At 40.7% G+C, this 24,174-nt stretch overlaps 1 protein-coding gene across 1 annotated transcript in view; it reads right to left on the bottom strand.

Annotated features, from left to right (window-relative positions):
- The window catches only part of KCNH1 (potassium voltage-gated channel subfamily H member 1), a gene marked incomplete at its 5' end in the record, with an annotated part of 178,060 nt that overhangs the window by 92,504 nt on the left and 61,382 nt on the right, over positions 1 to 24,174 (bottom strand). Inside the window, one exon of the mRNA XM_031552170.1 lies at positions 517 to 716. Within this exon, the coding sequence (XP_031408030.1) occupies positions 517 to 716 (200 nt within the window). The remainder of the gene's footprint in view (positions 1 to 516; positions 717 to 24,174) is intronic.

The raw sequence follows: 24,174 nt of genomic DNA, 5'->3' as shown, positions 1-24,174 counted from the left end.
ACTTGTAAATTCAATTAATGAGCATGATAGTGTTCACCTCATAGCAAAGCAGCTTTTAAACAACACATTATTATTATTAATGAAATCTGGTTGTCATCACTGTATCTCCAATATTACATTTAAATTCTGCCAAGGCAAAACAAATCATACTTTGCAGGCTCACATGCCTGCAAACATCTCAAAAGAAAAAAAATGCATAAAAATCTCATTTGAAGAAATTCTGAAGTTGTATTAGAATTTTAAAGTTATTTTCTTTACTTACTGAAACCCAAGCTCTTTCATTGTTTTTTCTAACACGTTATACTCCATAGCCAGCAATACACACAGACTTCTACCACTAACATAAGTCAGTATGACAGAATAGCTGAAATGCTGCATTTAAGAGCTTAAAATAAAAGGAAAATGCTACTTGGTACTATTTAAAGAACGTTGTCTTTACTATGGAAGTACCTCCTGTTTATTCCAATGCAATACTTCCAGGATGTGAATTGTTTCCCTGCAGTTTAATTTACTCACCTTTTCAGTATCTATTCCTCTGGACATTGACCAGGTGGAGACAATGTAATCCATCACACGTTCACTCAGTCCTTTAGGAACCTGATAGAGCTTTAGAAAGTCTCGGACACTGTTCAGCATTTCATGATATCTGTTCGTATTAGCATACATTTGCTGAAATATGGTTGTCACATTACCAAAAATGGTTGCATACAGAAGGGCTGTAAAAAGAAAAAAAAAAAGAAAAGTAAATAACAGAAAAGTCATATTTCTAAAAGATATCTTTTTGCTTTATCTAAATCCCGATTTTTGCTGTTATTTCCTCCCACGCCCTCTTTATACAAACATACATATTCATTCCTTTGAGAGCACTGCTATTTATTCAGGTCAGCATTGTATTCAGATATCCTTAAGCCAACTAAGATGCTTTAGGATTTTATGACAAACAAAAAAAACCTTTAATAATGTGTAAGAGAAGCTTACAGGACAGTCTCTTCCCTGATAATTGAGAGATGCAATTTAAATTTAGACTAGCTCAAGGCTTTTAAGCAGCTGTTCCTCCACAGAATTCTTTCCTGACATTGTATGATTTCTTCGATTTCCACGAGTTCTTGCAGAGACCAGCTCTCTTCTTTTCCAACTATCCCCCATACAGATGAGCAGGAGCTTGCACCTGGGGGCACTGACCTGGCTTAGACCATCTACATACCTCTTTACTCTTTCAATCCATTAGATTGATCAGGAAGCACCAGAAAGTATTAACTGTATCCACTGAGCAAACTCTGAATCAAATATGAATGAGGCTCCATAACGCTTCAGGAATGCTAGACAGGTTAACAGCTGCATGGGAATTCCAGGCTTTAGCCTATCATATATGTCTCTATGAAAACAGCTAAAGGATTTTTGCTATCAGAAATGACACAAACAAAAACAACTGTTAAAAGCAGAAAGAGGGAGGCAGCTCAGCTTTATGTCAGACAATTCCAGCACTACTCTTTCAGGACCAATTGCATCAGTCTACCTTCATCTCTCCGACCAGCTGGGCAGGTGCCACATAACTGACACTGCTTGAAACAAATACATAAAGTGGTATTCAGGATATCTAGCTCTTATTTAAGTATTTAAATATCCAGAGATTTCAATGGTTACACGAATACTTTAAGGATGGTATTTGATGTAACACTCATTTTTTCTATGGTTTTACTTATTTCCTAAAGGATTAATAGCAAGAAATCTTGGTCTTAGTGCTTTTAGTAATTTGAATTCCTATTCAAAGTAAAGCTTTGTTACAAGGCACTAAACATCACTTCTATGTGTTTAGTTTTTGTACTGAAGATAACAATTGCCTTACATGACGCTATATGTTAGGGTAACAATTGCTGTATAACCAAGGTAGGAAAACATAGAGCATTACTCAAAATAGGAAGCCAGCATCTAACAACCATGCTGCTGAATGGGCAATATCCATCCATAGTTAAAACTCAAACTACTATTCAACTCAAACATAGTTGGTCACTCAAACTACTACTGATGCTACTTTAGGAAATAATTCATATTCTCTAAGCCAATAGCTATGAATTTATAGATTTGATTACATTTGACCTAAAATGATCTGAACAGCCTGGAAAGGTTGAAAAGGCAGTTCTGCACCAGCCCAATTAAGTTGGTTAGCATTGCAATATTAAACCTTGTCCAAGAGAACTGCTACACAGTCGTTCTAAAGAAAGCAACTTCTCAAAGTGCAAGGCTCATATCAAGGCATGGAATTTGAGCTTCAGACCTATGTTAGAACTTTTCGTTTCATACAGGAGGCTACTCAAACCAAACCTCATAAATAAGTACACTTAAAAACTCAAATCTAAGCTTCCCTACATAAGCCCATCAAAAGAAAAGAAAGAAAGAAAAAAAAGAACATAAGGTTGCACCACAGTGCTTTAGGTCTCTAGGTTTCCATGGTGTGATCCCTTTCTCATCCACATATGTCCTGAAAACTGAATTAAAAAGAGTTGCAGGGCAATTAGAAAATCTTAACGCCTGGTCCTGCACTTCAGTTAGACTACCTTTCTCCTAAAAACTCACTCTTTTGGCAGACGTCTGAGCTGTTTCTGCAGAAGAGCAAGAGAGACCATTTAAAGCGTTCACTGAATCTCACATGAGATCTTTCCTTTGAATCTCAGATGAAGTCTCAACAAACAGGTGGTAAGCAGGGCTTATCACTTACTGCATTTCAAGTGCTTTCTTCCATCAAACATAATAAGATGCCAATTTCCTTTGACACATAAATACAAAAACGTGCAAACTCAATTTTTAAAAAAGTAGAGAGATCAATATAGTGATACAGGGTAAATACAGCAAGAGATACAGTGACTAGAAATTTGTAGATTATTTCTCTGAAAGTCTGATGCAATGAGTCCCGAACGATGAAGAAATGCTTGAGGAAAAAGGAAAAAAAGGAGGAAAAAAAAAAGATTGACTATATATACTGCTTAATTTGCGAACACTTTGCAACCAAATAGCATTATCTTTCCCTTAGTATGTCCTGTTCAGCTCTCTGTGATGCAGATGCAAACATGACCCCTGAAATGTTGCTGCACTCCTTATTTATGTGGACCTTTACTAGGATCCCCACAAAAAAAACACCCAAAAAACTCTGCAGTCCCACTCCCTGAACATTGCAGCAGGGTAGGTCACCCACAAACATTATTCCTCCAGCAGCCAATACAATGCTGAAACAGGATGACAAATAAGGCACAGGATCACAAGCAAATTCTTACCTGTGGATTTCTGGACAACAATATTTGTGGGCATAAAACTGTATTACATGCTCTGGCACATGGTGAGACTTACAGATTCAGTATCTTGGGATGTATAGCTCTGTACCAACAAAGGTAAAATGGTCCCCATCTATCCCATAACTGTCCATTTGCATTAAGTCTAAAGAAAAGAAATTTGATTCTTCATTTCAATTATTATGAGGTGAGCAATCCTAGAGCAATTTCCACTGCAAATTGCAGCTACTATGCTCCAGTATGACCAATTATATTAGCAAGAAAAATTATTCCTGCCTACATTAATTTTTTATTAAAAAAAAAATCTCCAAACTCACAATCCATAATTTATCATTAGCTAACCACTTTATAACTATTAAAGACACATTAAAGTCAAGGATTTTTGCAGCCTAAAATTGGATAGGTACATTAGCATATTAAACATTGACCTCTTCTACACAGGAATAGTGAGCTATGTCCCTTTTCCCTTTTTCAAAGGAATAATGAAATAAATCCATTGCAGTTCACTGCTGCCTCAGAAAGACCTGAGAATCTAACACTATCAGAAGAAGAAAGTTGGGGAATTTAGGACTGAGCAGAATCTTAAGATCTTTGTTCTCACAACAGACTGAATCCTGTGACATGAGCCCACCGCCCTGTAACAGTGACAATGCAAGTCATACAGTTTCATGTCCAACATCCAAAGGTCTCTGGAGCCATTGGCTGGAGTTTATAGTGCTGCCTTGCAAGCTCTGTAGAAACTATCAATTCCTTAGTCATCTTAGGCACAAGGGACAAAAGGAAGAAAGAGAAAGAACATGGGAAGGAGAAGGGAATGTCCTTGAGAGGCATGGATTTGATTCAAGCAAGGCCACAAGCACATCTCATGCAGTGAGGTCACAAATGTGACCTCAAGATCTTTCTTGTATACATCAGCTGGAAGGAGGCTCTGCTGCAGCAGGTTTTGAGGAACAGTGTCTAGGAACAAGTCTGTAGCGACCATACCTAAACACTGACCAAGGAGAGCACCTCTTCTGCAGAACAAGCAACAGCCTGTTCTAACACTGCCTACAAAGCTGCACCACATCAAGCAGAGAGCAAACACCTCCACGAATGTCAAGATCACTCAGAAAGGAAAGAGGTTTTCTGTCACCACCAAGGCATAAATATACTTCCCTGACAAGAGATAAAGAAAAACGTTGTCCCCAGCAACGTGGCTACCCATTTACAATGCAGTCTGTCTCACCCCATTTAAACTAGTGTTTAAATAACGTCAAAGATAAAAGAGTAGTAATTTCAATAGCCAATTACTCGCATAAGTGAATCATGAAGGTCAGACACGGGTTGGAAAGGCCACCAAATAATATGCTACTTTTTATGATGTAACAAATAAGAATAGAGAAATAAATACAAGTCACTGTAGGTCTCAGCACAGATAAAAGATCTGGGATCTGATTTTAGAATTATAAGAAGAAGAATTTCTATCTGTTAGAATGAGAGGTTTGAAATTACCCCAATTACAGAAGTGCTGCATGCGGTTCCTGAGATGAATCATCAGACTGATGATTTGTTCAAAATGCACTCATCCAAAGCCCCTGCATACAAAATGTGTGCGTAAGAACTATACAGCAACAAGTGAGACCAACACCACCCAGTGAACTGCCTCTTACATCCTGCTCTAATGTGTACAGTTCTTTCTAAAACTGAACTACCTTCATCTGCACCTTCTGGAAAGCTGATCCAGAAAGTCTGCCTCCATTTAATTTTTTTTATTTTATTTTTTAAGTTAAATGGAAAGTAAACAAAATCTCTCTCTTACATTCTTAAGGAGTACCCTGTGATAACCTAAATACAATTCAAAAAGCAAGCAGCTGAATTTACAAATAGATGAGTTAAATGTATAATTAATTATACTTTCTTTCACCAGTAGGTTCCTAGTGTACGAGTTCATACATGAGTTGAGAGAAGCACAGCTTTGGAAACTTGTGCTCGATCACTTCTCACTGAAGATGAAACATAACAGTAAATTAACCACAACAAAATGCATGCCTCAAAGGCATTTTTCAGATAACAAACACACTGTGAGGTCACACAAAATTAACACTGATCAGATAAAAAAGAAAAGCAGAAATTAACAACATTAAGGATTATAACATAATTATATGAGAAAAACACATTGTCTTTAAATGTGCAACTAGAACAATGTAAGAGCTTATAATTGCTTGAGATTAGGAGTCTTGATTAGTGGTAATTATCACTACTTAAGAGTAGAGAGTATGCAGTTAAAACAAAAACACTGAGCTGTTAATTACAGTCAGCAAGCAAATACCAAACTAAACAGGTATCTTCTAAAGGCATCATTTACAGTAGTAACTTAATCAAATTATTACTTGTAGCCTTGCAACTTGCAGTCGGAGCAGCTAACGTACAGTTTACTTACCTAGAGTATTTGGAGTAAAATACTCCAAATACAAATACTTCTAGAGTATTTGGGGAGGTTAAGTAGGTTGCACCATTTTCTATCAAGAAAGATGCAGAGGCATATTAAAACCATTATTCTTACTTGTAATCTTTTATCTACTTTTTTTGTTGAAAAAATTGAACAGATATGCCATTTCGTTCAGCCAGTTAAAAAAAAAAAAGTAAAAAATATCTAAGAGGTCAATTAAGATTATGCAGTTTATGAACTTTCTCAAAATGTAGCATTTTCAACAAGGTATAGAACAAATTATGATTGTTACTATATTAGCATGTACTTCGATTCCTGAATTTCACAACCTGAGAAAGAGACATTATTTGAAGTGAAAGTAAATCCCCAGTGGAACTCTCCCCCATGCTGTTCAAAAGCTGTTAGTACTTGCACTACCCACAGCTCTCTACTCTTCTAGACAGAAATGAAGCCCCGCTCCACATCCCTCCTCCTTCACTACACCAGCTTGCAAATTGCACCTCAGCTTAAGTATTACACAAGCAAAAGCAAGGCAGCAGTGATGGCAAAGATCAAAGAATGAGCACACTGCTATCAACTCAGCAAGTCCCAAAAGAAACTCAACAATAAAAAACAAAGCAGCAAGTCCGAAAAGGCCACGTAGGATATAAGCATCAAGATATGTCACAGAACCACTTGACTTCTATGATGAAAGGATGAAAGAATTAGTGGTCACAGGCAAATTATATTAAACTCTTAATCAAATTCTACACAAATCTTCTCGTGCTCATCATATTTGCTGAAATCACACTGCTTATGACAGATGGAACACAAGAAATACTGGGCTCCAGCGACAGTGGAAACATCTCTCCCCTCCAGCAAGACAGGCCACTAGAAATGGCTAAACAGTAGAGCATTAGGGACACAGTTTTTTCGCAAAAACAAAAAAGCAAACAAAAAACCCAAGAACAGAAGGAGAATCAGAGATACAAACAAGGAACCAGTTGCTCTACCAGCAACTAGCAAGGCTAAAGTAGAGATATTCATGCACCTTAAAATAGGCTATTCACAATGTGCAAGGGCATGAAGGGAAGAGATACAAGCAGCTGTGGAGCAAACACCATGAATAAGTCCCACTGTTTCATTCCTCACCCACCTTCTTAACAGTGTGAAATAAAAGCACATTGCTACTGTAGCAGCAGAGACCCACAGGCAGGCATACAACTTCCTCTTATCTCAGAGACTTGAGACCAATTTTTGCCAGTTTAGGGCTTAACATGGAAGAAAAGTAGTGTTGGTAAAAGACCAAGTCACTGAAGAACTCCAACATCCCTAAGGATGCTTCAGAAGTGAAGTTTCTTGATTTTTATTTGCTCTGGCAGTACCTCACAGCTGGTAGCTGCAATCACAGGTGTTTCAGCTCAGAAGAATTTCACAAGCCCGGGCATCCTGGGCAGCATGAATCTGTGAATAGTTTTGCTTTTGCCTTCAGCTGAGATAAACAGCATGGGAAAACACAGACCCAAACCAATCAGAGCAGCGATAAGAGCCAAAAGTGAATAGAAGCCAAGAAAACAACCTTCAGCATCAGCCATGTGAGATCTCTCCAACAGCTCCTCTCATCTCACAAAGAAGGGCCAACTCTAGTTTGCACTCTGTGAAAGGCTCCATCTTGGATTCCAGATCTCACTTATGAAGACAAAAAGCTCTCAGCAGTCTGTACAAAAAAGGGTGGATATTACCTCCAGGGCCAAGGCCCAAACTCCTAGCTGTGTACAGCAGCACTTGACCAAATGAACACAGTACCATGAGTTAATGCTGCAAAGTCTGGATTTTGTCAAATTAAGAAGCATCCAAATAAGTAAAATTACAAGAATCCTGGATCGCTTGATTGGTCATTTGTTTCAACAGTTACAGTTTAGTGTTGCATGTAGAGCAAAAGGTGCTAACAGTCATCCAGAGAGGAGCCTACCAGCCTCAGACTCACTACAGCCAATATGCCTGTAAATAAGTGGATTACTAAAGTAACTAGATGTACTGCAAGCTGGAACTAGTCCGAGTCTGAATGTGCTCCTGGTTGCAGAATCAAGGACAAAGAGTCTAGTTCTATGCTACTGTTGTGCTATAAAGGAAAGCCAACATAAGATTACAGGTATTGAATGGCCTCAAGTCGCACCAGGGAAGGTTCAGATTGGATATTACAAAAAATTTCTTCTCAGAAAGAGTGGCAAGGCAGTGACACGGCAGTGGCACAGGCTGCCCAGGGAGGTGATGGTATCACTGTCCTTGGAGGTGTTCAAGATCCGTGGAGATGTGGCACTGAGGAACTTTAAGCTGTTCAATGGACTGTTGGCCAAGATCCCCTGGGATGCTGTCTTTAAAAACAAAGATGCTGAGGTGAGCTGGCTGTTCTTCAAGAATGCCTTCCTGAGAGCACAAGAACTCTCTGTCCCTCTGAATAAGAAAGCGGGCAGAGGAGGCAGGAAGCCGGTGTGGCTTGATAAGGACCTGCTGGGCATGCTGAGGGCGAAGAAAGGTGCGTACAAGCTCTGGAAACAAGGGCGTGTCACCTGGGAAGAATACAGGGATGCCGTCCGGACTTGCAGACGTGGGATCAGGAAAGCCAAGGCACAGGCAGAACTGAACTTGGTGAGGAACATGAAAAACAATAGGAAGACTTCTACAGGTATAGTGGCCAGAAGAGACAGGTCAAAGCGAGCATACCTCCTTTGGTAAATATAAAAGGAGAACTTGCTTCAACGGACAAAGAGAAGGCTGAGGTACTGAATCAGTTCTTTGCCTCGGTCTTCACTGACGGCCAGGATTCCAGTACTTCTCACATCCCTGAGCCCTGCATCCCTAAACCTATTGGTGGGGACCGGGGTGGTAAATCCCTCCCCCTGCTGTGAGGACAGAGCAGGTCCAAGACCACCTCATGAGATTGAATGTGTACAAGTCTATGGGGCCAGATGGCGTGCATCCCAAGGCTCTGAAGGAGCTGGTTGAGGTGGTTGCTGAGCTGCTCTCCATCATATTTGAAGAGTCGTGGCTGTCAGTTGAGGTCCCAGATGACTGGAGGAAGGGTCACATCACTCCCATTTACAAGAAAGGGAGCAAGGAGGACCCTGGGAACTACAGGCCAGTGAGTCTCACCTCTGTGCCTGGGAAGATCATGGAACAGATCATCCTGGATGACATGCTTGATCACATGAGGAATGAGCATGTGATCCGAGACAGCCAGCATGGCTTCACCAAGAGAAGGTCATGCTTGACCAATCTGCTGGCCTTCTATAATGGAGTGACGGCGTTGGTGGACAAGGGAAAGGCGTTGGTGGACAAGGGGATGTCATTTACCTGGACTTGAGCAAGGCCTTTGACACGATCCCCCCCCACATCCTTATCTCCAAATTGGAGGGGTGTGGGTTTGATGTGTGGACCACTTGATGGATGAGAAATTGGTTGAAAGGCCGCAGACAGAGGGTGGTTATCAATGGCTCTATGTCCAGGTGCAGGCCGGTAATGAGTGGCGTCCCCCAGGGGTCTGTCTTGGGATCAGTGCTCTTTAACATCTTTATCAATGAGATCGATGACGGAATCAAGTGCACCCTCAGCAAATTTGCTGATGACACCAAGCTGAGTGGTGCAGTTGACCCAGTAGAAGGAAGGGATACCATTCAGAGGGACCTCAATAGGCTGGAAAGGTGGGCCCAAGTGAACCTGATGAGGTTCAACACAGCAAAGTGCAGAGTTTTGCACTTGGGCCAGAGGAATCCCAGGCATCCATACAGACTGGCAGGAGCGGTCCTTGAGAGCAGCCCTGTGGAGAAGGACCTGGGGATCTTGATAGATGAAAAACTTAACATGAGCCAGCAATGTGCCCTTGTGGCAAATGGTATCCTGGGCTCCATCAAAAGAGGGGTGGCCAGCAGGGACAGGGAGGTGATTGTCCCCCTCTACTCTGCTCTTGTGAGGCACCATTTGAAATACTGCGTCCAAGTGTCAAGCCCCCAGTACAAGAAAGACAGGGAGCTGTTGGAGAGGGTCCAGAGGAGGGCCACGAAGATGATCAGGGGACTGGAGCACCTCCCTATGAAGACAGTTCAAGGGAGCTTGGCTTGTTCAGCTTGGAAAAAAGAAGGCTGCGGGGTGACCTCATTGCAGCCTTTCAATACCTAAAGGGAGCCTACAAACAGGAGGGGAATCAACTATTTGAAAGGGTTGATAACTGCAGGACAAGGGGAAATGGTTTTAAGTTGAGGGAGGAGAGATTTAGAATGGATGTCAGGAGGAAGTTCTTTACAGAGACAGTGGTGAGGTGCTGGAACAGGCTGCCCAGAGAGGTTGTGGATGCCCCATCCCTGGAGGCGTTCAGGGCCAGATTGGATGGGGCCCTGAGCAGCCTGGTCTAGTATTAAATGGGGAGGTTGGTGGTCCTGCATGTGGCAGGGGAGTTGGAGATTCATGATCCTTGAGGTCCCTTCCAACCCTGGCCATTCTGTGATTCTGTGAGGGATATAGTCAATGGGCTTGGGGGTGATGGGTTGATGGCTGGACTAGGACTACTCACATCCAGAAAAGCAGGGCTGTGGGTCCTTATTCCATAAATTAAAAGTATTTGCACATCAAAGAGTTCATCTGGATCTTCTCACTGAAATTATCCAAAGGCATGAATACTTCTGCAAGGCCCTGCACTTTAACTAACTGGTTAGGCATAGTGAGCTTAACATCACTTTACGTACAAAGCTGCATCATAAAACAGATATGAAGATGTATGTTCCGCCTCAAATTACAGGTAAGTTCTTAAACTTGCAGGATAACTATGACTAAATGCAAACACAGTGATACCTAGCCATTAACTGAAATTAGGGCCTTAACCTCCAACACCAGAAAGACTTTCAAGGGTCATTACAGTTTAATCAGTGAGTCCACAGACAGCTTCTTGCTGAATCAATTTTTATTTCAGCCAAAATATAAAATATGGGATGGCAAGAGCAATGAGCAAGAGGATAAGCAAGGGGAAATGTCAGCAAGATTATTCAAAAGTTTTGGTAAGACTAGAGAAAGAGAATGATCATTCCACAAAAACTGCACTTTCCAATTACCTCTTCGAGTTTTATCCTCCATAACACATGTTCATCTCCAACAAGGAAATAGAACAGCCAGGAAACGTACTGATTTTTACAACTAGTTAAAGGGGGAAAAACAACCCAACAACTACATTTCCTATAAAGAATATAATATTTATCAGAACACCTTTAAGAGGTCATGAAGGGCTTTAAATGGGAAGCACTATCTTGATGATGCTCTAAGTTTTAAGCATATGTTCTCTGGTGTTCTCTAAGCCTTGCTCTAGACCACACCAATTTGATTATCAAGATGGAACAATGTACAAACAGATTACAGCTGCAAAAACGACCCCTATTCTAAACATATCAGGCCAGATTCATCACTGGGCCACTTTTATCAACATGGGATAACTTTAGCTCAGTGTATCCACTAGCAGGTTTCATCACGAGGAGAATTATTAAAACAGTAAAATCAGATTAAATCCTCAGCAATTTGCAAGAAAGGACACCATTTCACTGTTTTGTAGAATTTTATGGACAATAAAATTTAAATTGTCTAGAAAATTGAAATGGATTTCCATTTCATTTCCCAGCACTAATGAACAGATCACCATTTAAATGAAGACTGAGACATTTAAGGACATCATTTTTCTTCCACAATTTATACAGGGTGACACATGACCGTTTTCAATTACTCGGTTAAAATTAAATCTCCAGATACCACTTTCAGGGTTTCACTGATTTGTACCAATACAAACACTTTTGCTTTGAAAGCTGTTTTTTTTTTCTACCCACATTCAAGTTATCTGAAATGATGACCCCCAATTAGAAGTGAAGTCCAAATTTTTTAATCTATTACTGAAACAGATCTACACATTAAAAAAAAAAAAACCACACCTCAGGAAAGATCAAAGAAAAAGCTGTTTTCTTTTAAAGTGAAACTACTTACATTTCAGTTTTTCTGGCTCCTCTGTTTACCCTATTTCCTTTGTGATTCGTATGAATTTTTCCACAAAGCCCTGGGTGAGGAAATTCTAGAGAGGCTTCAAATTTTTACCTGAACTTTCTGGCTCCTTCCTTACAGTGCTGCCGCACATTCTCCAGCCTAACCTCAGGCCCATTCTTGGCAACTTCTGAGCCTGTTTTTGCAATAACCAGCCTGTGGTATTTGGGAGTTCAGAAACAGACATGAATTTTGTATAACCATGCCATCATCTAACACTTGCACGTACATACTGAATCCTAGCCCATATTTCCCTTCACCACTGACACAACACAAGATTTTGTTGGTTAAAGCCACTTGCAGAGAACTGCCCAAGCAGCATTCTCCAACATTCTCTTACTTTAAAGTTTAGTATTTACAGTAAATCTATGCTCACAATGATAAATGGATCCAGGTAGATTTCCTCTGCTTCCACCAGAGTGCCCAAGCTCATGGCTAGCTGCATTTCATGCTCAATATGTTTGGATCTGCATTCAGCAATAAGAACACTAGGACGAAGGATCCAAGGCCTCCCCTAAGGCTGCAATGATCTCACTTCTCATTAGACTTAAAACCTTAACTCAGTTATGCATTTAAACACAAGCTTTAAACACTATTCTACGGGTGTGAGCATGTATGCCCTCAATTAAAATTAAGGACACAGCAGCTCTCATCAACAACTAACTTTCAAGCACTAACTTTCAAAAGCTTTTGCATTTTACACAGCAAGTACATCGCAGTCTTTTTTTAGGCTTTGTCTTTTCTTGGAAAAAAAATGAAAAGGTAAAATTTTAATGCCTACTAATTATCCCAGTATAAAAGCAGAGTAGGATGAAGGCACTATGGTTTCATTGTGAAGTGAAACAGGTGGGTGGCAGTGCTGCCCTTACCCAACCTGCTGATATAAAAATTGCACATCTCTTGTCCAACACCAGATTCCACAGAAAAGTGACCTCCTTGGATTAGCTGCATTGTACCCAAAATTAACACCAAAAAGCTAGTGAAACAACACCCTCAAAACAAATAATGTATTTGAGAGAAGGCTGGTGTCTTCTGTAGCATATCTGGCTTATGCTCACTAGCACTTTCCAAGCTGACTTTGCTCCAAGCAGTCACTGCAAAACATGATCTATACATTAGCTGCACAATGACTGTGATAAAGAACCAAGGAGTTGTCCGGCCCACTCAGTCGACAGGCGTGCCTGCTGGAGTTAGAGCACCACTACACTTGTCCTTCACTCAGATATTCATTCGTTTTTGTATATACCACCAGGTCAATCAGTTCTCACTTCAGGTTCATTTTCATGTGAAAGTAAGCCCTTAAAGCTATTGCATTTAACTGACTGTGCTATACCTGGCTGCTTTGCTTCCCTGTAGCTCAGATTGTGAGGCTTCTGATGCAACAATATTGGTAGTTACTGGGGTAACTACTATTGGTAACTACTGGGGTAGTTACTTGCAGAAAGACTGCAAGATGCTTTTCAGCTGGCACTGAGTGACCTGCAAATCCCATCTTGTACATCCACACAGACTTTACTTCTGGGTACAACAAGTACAAACAAGTTATGTGACTGTACTCCACAGAGGCTTTTCAGAAGCTAGCTAGCCAAACCTAAGAACAATCTGGTCTAAAAGCTTCCTTTTTCTTATGTCATTAAGCAGTTACAAATATTTTATATTTTTTATAAAACAAAAAGAATACTGACATTTTTAATTATACCAGGTAAGCCAATGAAGTCAGCAATAAAGAATATGTTCGCAGGTGAAGACTAATTTGAGGTGATTGAAGAATAATTGTCACCAGAATGACTGGGGCTGAGTCATGCTCCTCCCACACACTAATCACAGATGTGCTTGCAAACCAGAATCAATAGGTGCATCCAGTATGTGCAAGAATGTGAAACAGGGAAAGCTCACAGCCAGTGGATTCTCTAGGGAGCCTGCTCTACTGATGAGTGAAAAGAGAGATTAGCGAAGACATAAGAGCTTATCAAAAATAAGCGAAGCAACCATTTGGGTTTTTAATGAGAAATCATGGATGACTGCACGTGAGAAGAGTACTTTTCTCTGGAGTGGTGAAGAGGGTTATAGCCTAACTTTCAGAAATGGGTAATCATTACTGTCCCTGTGGCTCCAATCTTGAAAGCATTTGTATTCCAGGCTGACTCTACTGTTTTATTACAACTCAGCAAAGCTTAACGTAGTACAGTAGGCATTGCACACAGTTGGGTGTTCCACATCCAATTTCTTAAAAAACATAGATCATTATAGTCAGAGGTAGATGCTAATGTTAAGAGATACTGCTTTTTTTTTTATAAAGTAAACATTACACATAAATCACCTAACATCTATAAGTAGAATAGCTGAGTCTTGCTCTTTGCTGAGTGCATTAGCAAACCAGCACAAATTACAATATATTCATACATATTCAAATTTACATAGTAAAAACTAATGATCTAATAACATTTATTAGAATGGGAGAGGCAGGTCTTTTTTACCCATAAACAGGGATCTATCTCCTCTCCATAGCTGTATGTTTTCTGGCCGACATGTTCCAGGAAGCTTTACTTAGCCAGACTCACAGGTGAAGAACACTTACTATCCTAACACACCCAAAAGATTCCAGAAAAAAAGGTAATTTCTACAGTCACTGTAAATGGTTTCACATATGTGCATCAGCAAAATCAGAGGAAGTACATAGATATAAGGTGACTGCAGCAGTTAGTAAAAGTAGTCAGAATCACAGTTGAGATTAAACCCAGCATGTCATTGGGCATCAAACCTCAGAATAAATTGTCATCATGACACAGGGTGGGTAATATGAAAACAGGGGCTTCTCCTGATCTTTGGATTCCAGAATGACAAGTCATGATGGTGTAGATCCCCACTCTGCTGACACAATACTCGATCTAACTTAATCCTGCAGCAGTCTTGAAACCATCAGTAGGAAGATTTCCCCAATACTTCTAGCAGATTGATTAAGGATCATTTTCACAACATCAGAAGACTTCCACAAGGGGAGATTTTGCATCTGACTTGTTTCAGTACTGAAGCACTTCTGTAATACTCTGCCACATACAGTAAATCCTAAATAGTGTCTACTACGTCACCTTAAATTCTTCCTTCCCACTGACAGATACAACAAGACCCTACAGCTCATGCAGTCATAAACATATGAACAAGGCAAACAATTGTGGTAAATATATTTTACATCATTTATAGGCATTGAAGTTATCAAATTATAAAGAAGTAAAAATGCAGGATCAAGTTTTAGCACTTAACAAATCAAGGTAATAATTTGCATGCTCATCTTTTAAAAGCAGTGCAAAGAACGATTTGCAAACTGTGTGCCTCTGTGAATATTCATTTATTGGTCTTCGGAGCAGGGCAAGGATAGAAGGCCTCTCAGCAGCCAGGATTTTTTATATTACATAGCTACTACTGGCTGACAGATAGTAATGATTCTTGACAGAATACTCATCTTTGATCTGTTGATGTAATCAACCAGCACATGAGTACTAAGCTATTAAAATATTTTCCTGTCAAGCTCTCTTGACATGCTTTAAATGGTGCACAGACTCAGTTTCTGGTGTTTTTTTCTTGAAGCTGTCCCTAAGATTCGTACTCATGCTGAGCATTCAGGATCTGGCCTCTAACAAATGTCCATCTGACGGATAAACATTTATGCTTTTACCCCATGTAAGCACATGCACTCTTCTTTAAACTGTTTGTCCCTGTCAAATTCTTGTCATCTACCTGGCCCAAAGATACTCCTTGTGCATTTTTCCATAATTTTTGCCCTTCTGTTTTCTCTCACCTCTTCCAATTTTCTATTCAATACTTTGTCTTCTTCCAGTCTCTCAGAGACCTGTCACGGGAACAGTCATTTAGCAGTCTCTACACACCACAGAGCCTGCAAAATTTAAATCAACAGCTTAGCAGACCCATCAAAGACGCTGCCAGACCTTCTTGGCCTCACTAGAGAAGCCTAATGACTAGGAGGGAATAAATGTTAAATTAGATGGATAAGAGAACAGAGAGCCTTGAGATTGGAGGTGGAGGAGAGAATGCAGGGCTAAATAAGAGCGGAGACAGAGGAGGAGAGAGAGCCTACATGAGGTTAGGAGGGCACATAGAACAGGTAAACAAAACCTGGCGTAAGTTTAACACAAAGCAACCAGATGATAGCTGAACTGGTCAACAACACAAAAAGAGTTAAAATGTCCAACTTTCTGGACTGGCTTGCCTTTACTGATTCTAAAATCCTCATAGCCAAAAAGATACTTCAGTAGTGCTGCAGAGGAAGGGACAGCTGCACAGCACTGCGGTGTGTACGCGGCACACTAAAGACAGTCTGTGCTTGTGAGAAGCGAAGAGCTGGAGAGGCAAGGCCCACCACTAATCGGTGGCACAGAGCAATTTGCAGGAGGTCACATGGGAGGGAGCGTGACAGAGCTGGGAACTCAGCCCAGAGCTGCCAGCTCAGGCCCGCTCCTCTGTGTGCCGGCCTCCACTGGCTCTCACTGTTCTCACAGTATTTTTCAGCGCTGATGAGATAAGCAGCAAGGTTTGTTCAACTTTTGCCTTCCCCTTTGCCTACCAGTTCATTTTCAAAGCGGGCTGTAACATTCATTTTCTGTATTCAGAACCTTCTGGAGGTTAAAAGGCATCAACCGTTCCCAAACATTTGGCAACCAGCTTCCAGGAATCACAGAAACAATACTGCCTCTGAGCAAATCATCATTTCTCCAAGAGAAGGAAATTCTACCAAAAGCCTGCTTAATGAAAAAACTGTTTGAGTTAAGACGTTCACTGAGATCAATAAGTGAAATGCAGAAGCAGTAGGCTGAGCTGTGGCTAACAAGCATCTCTAAAAAGCTTTGCTGGAATAGCGTGTCAGTACAATAACTGCAGTGCAAGATACTTCAGCCTCTGCAAGTCAGATCAGGGAAACAGTGGCTGTAACAACAAAGAATACAGTGAGAACTTTCTTTGCTGGAGGCTAATGAAAATGAATTGCTCCTTTTTTTTTTTAATGTATATCTTAGAGCAAATAATCCATGATTTTTATTTACTTTTCTCCATATTTTTCTCAATGCTGAAAGCTTAGGTAATAAGTCAGAAAGATGAAAGAATAAACACTTAGAACAAGCCAAGGGGAACAGACAAGAAATCCAGACAGATTATCACCGAGGACACGAAAGAACAAAAACGTCGGGTCCTAACAGTACCATCCATACAAAGCCTAAGTAAACAGGCTATAACAAGCAGGGTGTGAAAGGAAGGGCTGAAGGCCTTTGTGCCACTCTGTAGACAGGCAGAAAGGATCTTCAAGACCTTCTGCAGAGACGTAAGTCTCTTAATAGCATTTTGTTTCATCCAATTTCTCCTTATCTCTGTGCCATCATGGACAGCATCCATCCATCTAGACATCACTGCTCTGCAGTTAGGAGGAGAGGAGACACTGCTTCTTCTGAGCATGCTACTAATATTTTGAACCTTTTTCCCTTCCCAGCAGTGCAGAAGTGTTCAGCTGGGAAGCTTTCCTATCAATAAGACATTATTTTCCGCCACTGACAAGGAAGATCTGTGAAATCACAAACATATCTAAAACCTGCCTCGCATCTCATAGATGCAGACGGCACAGGCAAGAGGGAAACTGCTTAGTAAATCACATTTCACTGGATTCACCATCAGGATTTCCAACTCAGAACGCTGAGTCTATCAGACAGTATGAGAATTGTATAATACAGGAACAAAAAATTTTCATGTTTCTAATCAGAGTGGAGGAGGGAAGAAATACATGTGCATGACACAGAAGGCAAAAGATACTCAAACTCTTTATAATTCACCCCACACATCAGCATTTCTCCTTCCAGATATTGACCATGACGTTCTGAGAATCACCTGCAGTTAATGCCTAGTCCTAACTCCCTCTGCTGCACTTATAGTCTTCTCCTTCTCAGCCTAGAAGGGGAGCAATGTCATTTTTTGTTCCTGTATTATACAATTCTTATACTGTCTGATTTCCATCTAGATTTAAGTTATAGCAAAATTAAGTTGCAGTGAATCTAAATCTTTTTCTTGCTTTAATCCAGTGTCATACTCAACACAAAAATGACAAGTGCTATTAAAAGTCCTTAAAAAGCAAACTTAATCAACATAAAAATAAGAGGGAAAGCATGGAGAAAGCTTTTAATACAAAAAGTTGCAAGCTGAAAGTGTGGGAGCTCATTAAAAAAAGCACTGCACAAGAATGCTCAAGGCAAATGCCATTCAAACTTTCTCTACTCTGAAGTTATTTAATCGTCACAGCAATCACAAGGGATAAGGCAATGTATAAAGGAATTGGCCTCTGTAGGCTTGCTGCTGTTCAGTCTTCTGGAAAGGTATTCACTGTAGAAGTGCCATCAATTTAAAATGCTTCTCAGTTCTGAAAAGCATTTTCAGAATCTTTCCAACCTGCAGCTTGATATTGCAAGCTGCACAGCACCCTCAGCTGTCACAAGCCAAACAACATGGGGTTTCTGTGTGCCCCAAAAGACCTGAACCCCTAAATGGAGGCAAACCAAAGCATTCAGAAAATAGAAATATTTGTTTTAAACTACAATAACAAAGAAAAAGCTAAATTCCTCCATCTTTTATATCACTGATTCCAATAAATCACCATTAAGATTACATTTTTTACATTAATTCCTCCTGTTTGTTTGCCTGTCCACCTGAGTATTAACAGTTAAGCTAGCAGTGCAGCACAGGAAAGCCTGCGTTTCCACATAATATTCATTTGCCCATTTGTCCAGTGAAGAGTTTCCCTCTTCACTGCAGTTAAAATCACACCATTCTGCATAGACTGAATGAAAACATGTCACAAAATCAGCATGGAAATCTTTATAGACATATAAGTTATTACAATTGCTATAAGGCTGTGGAGGAACCTCTCCTAGGCATGTGCTGAAGTACTCACGTTTAAAAGATCTATAGTAGTCATAAAAGGTGTCATGACATCAGTACTTTCATAGGACTCACTCCATCAGAATTAGTCTTTTCTTGCTCAAGTAACCGTTTCTCCACTGCTTTCTGTCAGCTATCAATCCATACTAAAGTTCTACACTTCTTGCTTTCAGGAAAGCCCCAAGCTGGCCCAGCTTTCCCAGCTGTGCATTCAATGAATTGCCATGAATAGGAACAAGGATGGTTCAATTAAAGCTGCTGAATATGGCTACTGCCTCTGGTGTTCAGCTTCCAGGCACAAACCCTTTTACATATCTTTATGTACATCTCATTTCTTAATCTACAACTGTATCTCTAAGTCCACGACTTCTTATCCCTCTAAGTTACTGGCAAAATACCTTCAGAGAAGGTTCAAGAACTAACACAAACCACCACGTTAGTAAGCGATAAGAGTCTACCACCAAGGTCCCATTCAACATCCCAACATTACTAGCATGTTTAAGTTGCTGTTGTCTAGTCTAAAACATCAGAAGGCCAGAGCCTTCACTTGGAGAAACAAATTCCTTCCCACTTGTGTTGGACCAAGTCCTTCTCTCCCTCATAGCATCAGCTAGACACGGTTTAGCTGCCAAACACTAAACAACTACTGCAAAACGGAATTAACAGCCGCTGCAATACCCCTGTTCAGAAGATAAAAGAGAAGCAATCAGAACTGAAGGGCACAAGATTAATCAGAGAGGCTCTGTCATTATCTGCTTCCAAAAGTCAAAGACTGCATCTCTTCTAATTTGAAATAAAACCAAAAAGTTCTTTCCACTGAAAATCCTCATCCCTTACTGATTTGTACCAGATCTCTGCAGACACTTCATACATCAGAAATACCAAAGTTCACTGCTTGTTTCAATACAACTACCAAAGACAGAAATATCTCATGAAGCTCAGAAACAGTACCTTCATTTTCTTACCCTGCTATGCCACTGCTGGTTCTGTCAAAGCTGACTCTCGAGTTTTTATGGAACACTTTCCAAATCCTAATCCTTTGCAAATCAACAACTTTCCAGAACAAGCTGTGATGCAAAACAGCTAATTACACTGAAGAATAAAAAAATAAAATTAATGCTATTGCAACAAAGCAAGACTTCGTTTTTCTCTCAGGGACTGTGCAACTAGCATAGCATCCACAAGCACAACATGGAGAGCAGTATAAGGCAAATGGAAGTAAATTGGTGCAAAAAGACTCTCCAGCCCCTCTGGTGATGAGCTTCCAAAAAAAACAGCAGCACAGAATTTGATGGATGGCATTCAAAATTTCACAACAGCGTTTTAAGAAGAGAAAGTTTTAGATTGAGAGGGTGAAGTCTTCAAGCTGTTGTTGACTATATCTTAACATTCACCAAATTCTGTCAACCCAAAACAGCAGGGTTCAAAATGACCCCAGCTAAGGGGGCCTCAAGGGAAATGATCAAACAGCTGCTGTCGTGGACAAGAGTTTAATTAATGTAATCAAAGCCATAATTAGGTTAATTGCAGTATGCAGACATCACCAATTAACTCACAGACTGCCAATCCCACATATCTAAAAAAGTCTGTGCTTGCAATGGACTATAGCACTGCGCTCTCTCACAGGAACATAGCAGAAGCGAATCTACTCCCCTACAGACAATGCTAAAGATGATGTTTTGAAGGGTCTTAGCAAACAAAATAATGCAAAAAGGTCCAATTTCAGGCAGCATTAACACGTCAGCAAATCATGCTTAGTCGACAGCATGCTAATGCATCTGTGCACAGCAACACAGCTTTGGCGAGGTCTAGCACAGAACTGAATGTGCAAAGAATTGTGTACTCTTTGAGAGAAGCTTACAAAGAGACTGATACTAAGGACTAGCGTAGCTAGCCCAGCTTGCAGAGTGGCCAGCCCACATTGCTTCTCCCAGTGGGAGCTTTCCCATAACACACCAACATGCTCGCCCTGCCAGGCTGAGGATGCCCATATACCTGGGCCTGCCTGCAGGGCAATGGTTGTTGCCCACCTGAGTCACACTAAAGTCAGGTATCATCCTGACCCTCCCATTACTTTCAGACTCTTGTAACTGATCTAAAGAAAACAATACATGCAATTTTTTATTCAGCACTTTCACTGTCACTAAGTATGTATGTGACTAACCAGATAACTGCATCCTTTTGTGTCTTCCAAGGACAGCATTTCCAACAGATCACATTTAAAGGTCCTTATATTGTTGCTTTCTTTCTTGAATTAAGGCTTTTTTTCCAAAAAATCTCCTCTGTGAGTATTCTCCAGCTGTCAGACATCAATTTCCAGCCCTGCTCTTCCTATATATCTGCTCTCAAGACAAAAATCTTGCTTTGTTAAATAGACAAACAACACCCCTGTTCTCAGAAATGGCTGACCTTCATTATCTCAACTTGAACACTGAAAGATTTAGAAAGTTAGGAATATGAGTCAAATGGAAAATAAAAAGAATGTGTAGACAACTCTAATTATAGATGTCGCTACATTCAGTTTCTAATACTATCATGATGGCAGCAGACAGATAATAGCAGTAAAATCAGAAATGGTAGGAAGGACTCAGAACACAAGCAATAACATAAAACACATCATCAGCTTGTGGAAGGCACAAAGCCATCAGTAAAAAAGCTCTTTGTTCTGGGGTTGAGGTTTTTTTTCCCTTTCTAATGAGAAGACACTGATCCAATCAAGCTGTTTTGAATTGATGATCACAGTTGTCATGCTCTGTTTACTTGTCTGATTGTAATTTTAAAAGTCCACAGTCTGAATTACAGCACACCCAGTGTATTCACTGCACAATGATAAAACACAGAAACAACGCAGAGATCGTGCAAGGAATACAAAAGCACAGTACGGTTTTGTTGTTGCAGATATCAGCCCAACTCAGCAGCTGATACTGGGAAGGTGCCTACACCTCTCCCAATAGAGAGACTGAGTATCTGTGAGTTGCAGCTCCTGCCTGACAGCAGCGGAACAATGAACACCAGTACTGAAAGTGCAGTTGTTTCCACAAAGCACTCGAGAACTCAAGCTAACAGAATTAGCTGACACTGCTAGGTTTCTTTAATAAAGCTTTTCATTAATATTTTAACTTCACAATCTCATCTAGATTTTATCTGCTAAGCATCCTGTTGACCTCTAGATATGTACATCACAAATGTGAAAAATTCATATATCCTTATATCCACCCCCAGCCTTCCAGTATCAGGGTTTTCCAAGTAGGCTTGAAGAGAGATTCTGAACCAAACTCAGAATAAATCCCGCCCATCGATGAAAGATGTTTTGTCTTCCTTGACTGCAAACACTCAGTGGAAACAGAAACAGAACAGCTCCTGCAGGGCCAGTGCCTCTGCAGCTCCTCAAAGGACACTTGAGGAACAGCACCACTGGAGTCAGTGGAGGACGAAATGTGTGAAAGTAAAATCTGTTCCTTAAGGCAAACAGGTTTTGTGGGTTGCGGGTTGTCTGTTTTCTTCAGTTTGGCACATTTATATGTTTTCCTATCTCCTGGAGCACCAAATCATTCAGAAGCAGGGCACAAGAGAGCAGCTTGCTTTCTCTACACACTCTGCATGTGTGTTTGGCACACACTCTGGAGGAAACTTGGTGTTTTTCAATTGTAACTACAGCAAGTGCTCTTCTTTCACTTGAGATGAATCTACAGCCTGTTGAACTCATGAGAAGTGTGTACTCCTGTAGCATTCAGAAGGAGCAGCAATTAACGGGCATTTCAAAGAGTAGGTCACTGGGGGAAGAAAGACCTGCTCTATGAGAACGCAACTGGCCCACCAGGCAGCTGGTAAGAGAATCCTCCAGAGCTGTTAGAACAGAGGTACTACTGTGTAGCCAGTAGCAACTATTTACTGAAAGGCAGAACTTTCCTGTGAGCATCCAGCTGGGAATTTGACTGTTGCCTCAGGCAAATGTTACTGTCTATCAACTGTTTTGCGCATTGCGTGGTGCAAAATCAGATACCTTCTTGTTAAAAGTAGAGAGCAGTGCTATCCTGCAGTATGAGACTGGAGACAGAAACTACATGAGGAAAGCAATGTTAGCAGTGTGCTCCCACACGCATACACACAAATAGCGGTCTCAGATTTATTTCTTTTTTCCCACCTGTACAGCCTCCCTTAGGAAGACTGCCTCTTTTACTATCCATATATCCAAACCTTATAGAACTCTTCAGTCATCTCCAGCGCTATCTTAAAGCTTGGGTCTACAAACCCAGGCCCCATCCCCTCCCAAGTCCCATCCAGTGGATACACATCAGCATATTGTACACGAGGTCAACAGCAGCAACTTGAAGGAAAGAGCACTTCTCATTTATATGCAGCTGTCAAATGCTTTCCCAGAGCCCTTACACAGTGCTCTCCACTTCTGACACCATCTCTTATTAAATCTCTGCTGAAGAGAGATCACAGCCATGATGCGGCTTATAAAACAGCTGTAGGAAGGAAAACCCATTACTGCTTCCTCAAGGGCAGTATTTATAATGTCATCAGCAGTGCTTTACACATGTTTGCACTGTGTGCAAGGCTTGAAAGTTAGTTCTATTTCTGACCTGCTCCACCTCTGTGTACAGACCAGCTTCCCAGCAGACTGCTGTTCCTCTCAGCTGAAAGCAAACTGCTGGAGAAGTGTGGCTGCACTTACTTTAGGCTCCCTTATTTTCCCTGCTTTTCTGAATGAACTATCTGTCCTAGTATTTCACTGGTCAGTGAAATTCTGAATGGTGTTTCACTGTGCTGTGCACCCTTGTGCCAGTACTCCACGTACTAAAGGATCATATTTTTCCATTCTAACCAGGGTGGCTAGGAGATTTTCTTCATGTCTGACTGTCCAATGAAACACAATGATCCTATAAAACACTAGCCTTCCCTGCAAACTTCTGTGTTATTGAAGTATGTGTCTGAACAAAAAATAACTCCATTCTGGATATAGACTATGCCCTCATGAAGTGAGATATGCTTTGCACTGGTATAACTATGATCAAAACACTTCAGAGTACATTAATCCTCATAAGATCAATACAGTCAATCAGCCATGCTTATCTCTCATGCCCTAATGCACTCTCTTCTCCATCAACCTAAGCATCTCAAATTCCCCTTTCAAGTCTTTGTCAGCTTTAAAGCATCACGCTCTTTTACCATGGAATCCAAAGAAGAGAAATACCATTTGTGTTTTCCAGGTTTTTGTAATAGGTCTTAATTTCACCAAAAAAAAAAAAAAAATGACAACAACCACCTCATAAAAAACTCATTCGAGCTCAATCACAAACTAGTTCTTCTCTTAAGTCCAATTCTCTCTCCCCAAATTTGGCCTTTGAACACTTGGGAGATGTTAGTAACCTCCAGCTCCCTCATATTTTTTAAGTGAAAATCGCTCAGACTGTTTCCATTCCCACTGAAGATCTACTCAACCATGAATCACTCCCCTCACCTGCACTTATCAAGCCA

Source organism: Meleagris gallopavo, chromosome 2, assembly GCF_000146605.3.
Source record: "Meleagris gallopavo isolate NT-WF06-2002-E0010 breed Aviagen turkey brand Nicholas breeding stock chromosome 2, Turkey_5.1, whole genome shotgun sequence".
NCBI classification, from domain to species: domain Eukaryota; kingdom Metazoa; phylum Chordata; class Aves; order Galliformes; family Phasianidae; genus Meleagris; species Meleagris gallopavo.
The sequence above is the reverse complement of the archived record's forward strand: the minus strand, read 5'-3'. Positions and strand labels throughout refer to the sequence as shown.